Consider the following 713-nt stretch of genomic DNA (forward strand, 5'->3'; position numbering starts at 1 on the left):
GAGTCCTCCAACCCCAACGTGAGGTCGGCCATGATGGAACCCGCCATCTTGGTGCGAGGAACGTCCCCCTATAATGGAGTCCCTCCATTACCTGGGGTGGGAAGAGTCGGTCGGCGCCGGCGTCGGGTTGTGACCTGGGTAGTTCCGGTCCGTGTTCTCGACCCGGTGGGGCGGTGGTCTCGGCGGGGGTCTCGGAACAGGCGTCGATCTCGTAGTGGACGTATTTACAGGTATCCATGTGGAAGCAGGTGTTGAGGAAGGAGCAGTCGCCCAAAGATTCGTCCGTGTGTTTGTTGATGATGCGACTGGTTTTTGGAAAGGAAAAAAAATGAAAAAAAATGAAAAAAAGGAAAAAAATAATTTAAAAAATGAAAGTTAAAAAAGGAAGGGAAAAAAGGAAAAAAAAGGAAAAAAAGAAGAAAAAAGGGAAAAAAGGAAGAAAACAAGGGAAAAAAATGAAAGAAAAAAACAATTGAAAAAATGAAAGTTAAAAAAGAAGGAAGGGAAAAAAAGGCAGAAAAAAGAAAGAAAACAAGGAAAAAAAATGAAAGAAAGAAAAAAAACAATTGAAAAAATGAAAGTTAAAAAAGAAGGAAGGGAAAAAAAGGAAAAAAGGAAGAAAAAAGGGAAAAAAGGAAGAAAACGAAAAAAAAAATGAAAGAAAGAAAAAAAACAATTGAAAAAATGAAAGTTAAAAAAGAAGGAAGGGAAAA

At 38.8% G+C, this 713-nt stretch overlaps 1 protein-coding gene across 1 annotated transcript in view; it reads right to left on the reverse strand.

Moving 5' to 3' along the window:
- METTL3 (methyltransferase like 3) overlaps nt 1–713 on the reverse strand; it is a 23568-nt gene that overhangs the window by 14671 nt on the left and 8184 nt on the right. The window contains exon 5 of the mRNA XM_015850477.2: nt 92–305. Within this exon, the coding sequence (XP_015705963.1) occupies nt 92–305 (214 nt within the window). The remainder of the gene's footprint in view (nt 1–91; nt 306–713) is intronic.

The sequence above is a fragment of the Coturnix japonica genome, unplaced genomic scaffold, assembly GCF_001577835.2.
Source record: "Coturnix japonica isolate 7356 unplaced genomic scaffold, Coturnix japonica 2.1 chrUnrandom469, whole genome shotgun sequence".
NCBI lineage: Eukaryota > Metazoa > Chordata > Aves > Galliformes > Phasianidae > Coturnix > Coturnix japonica.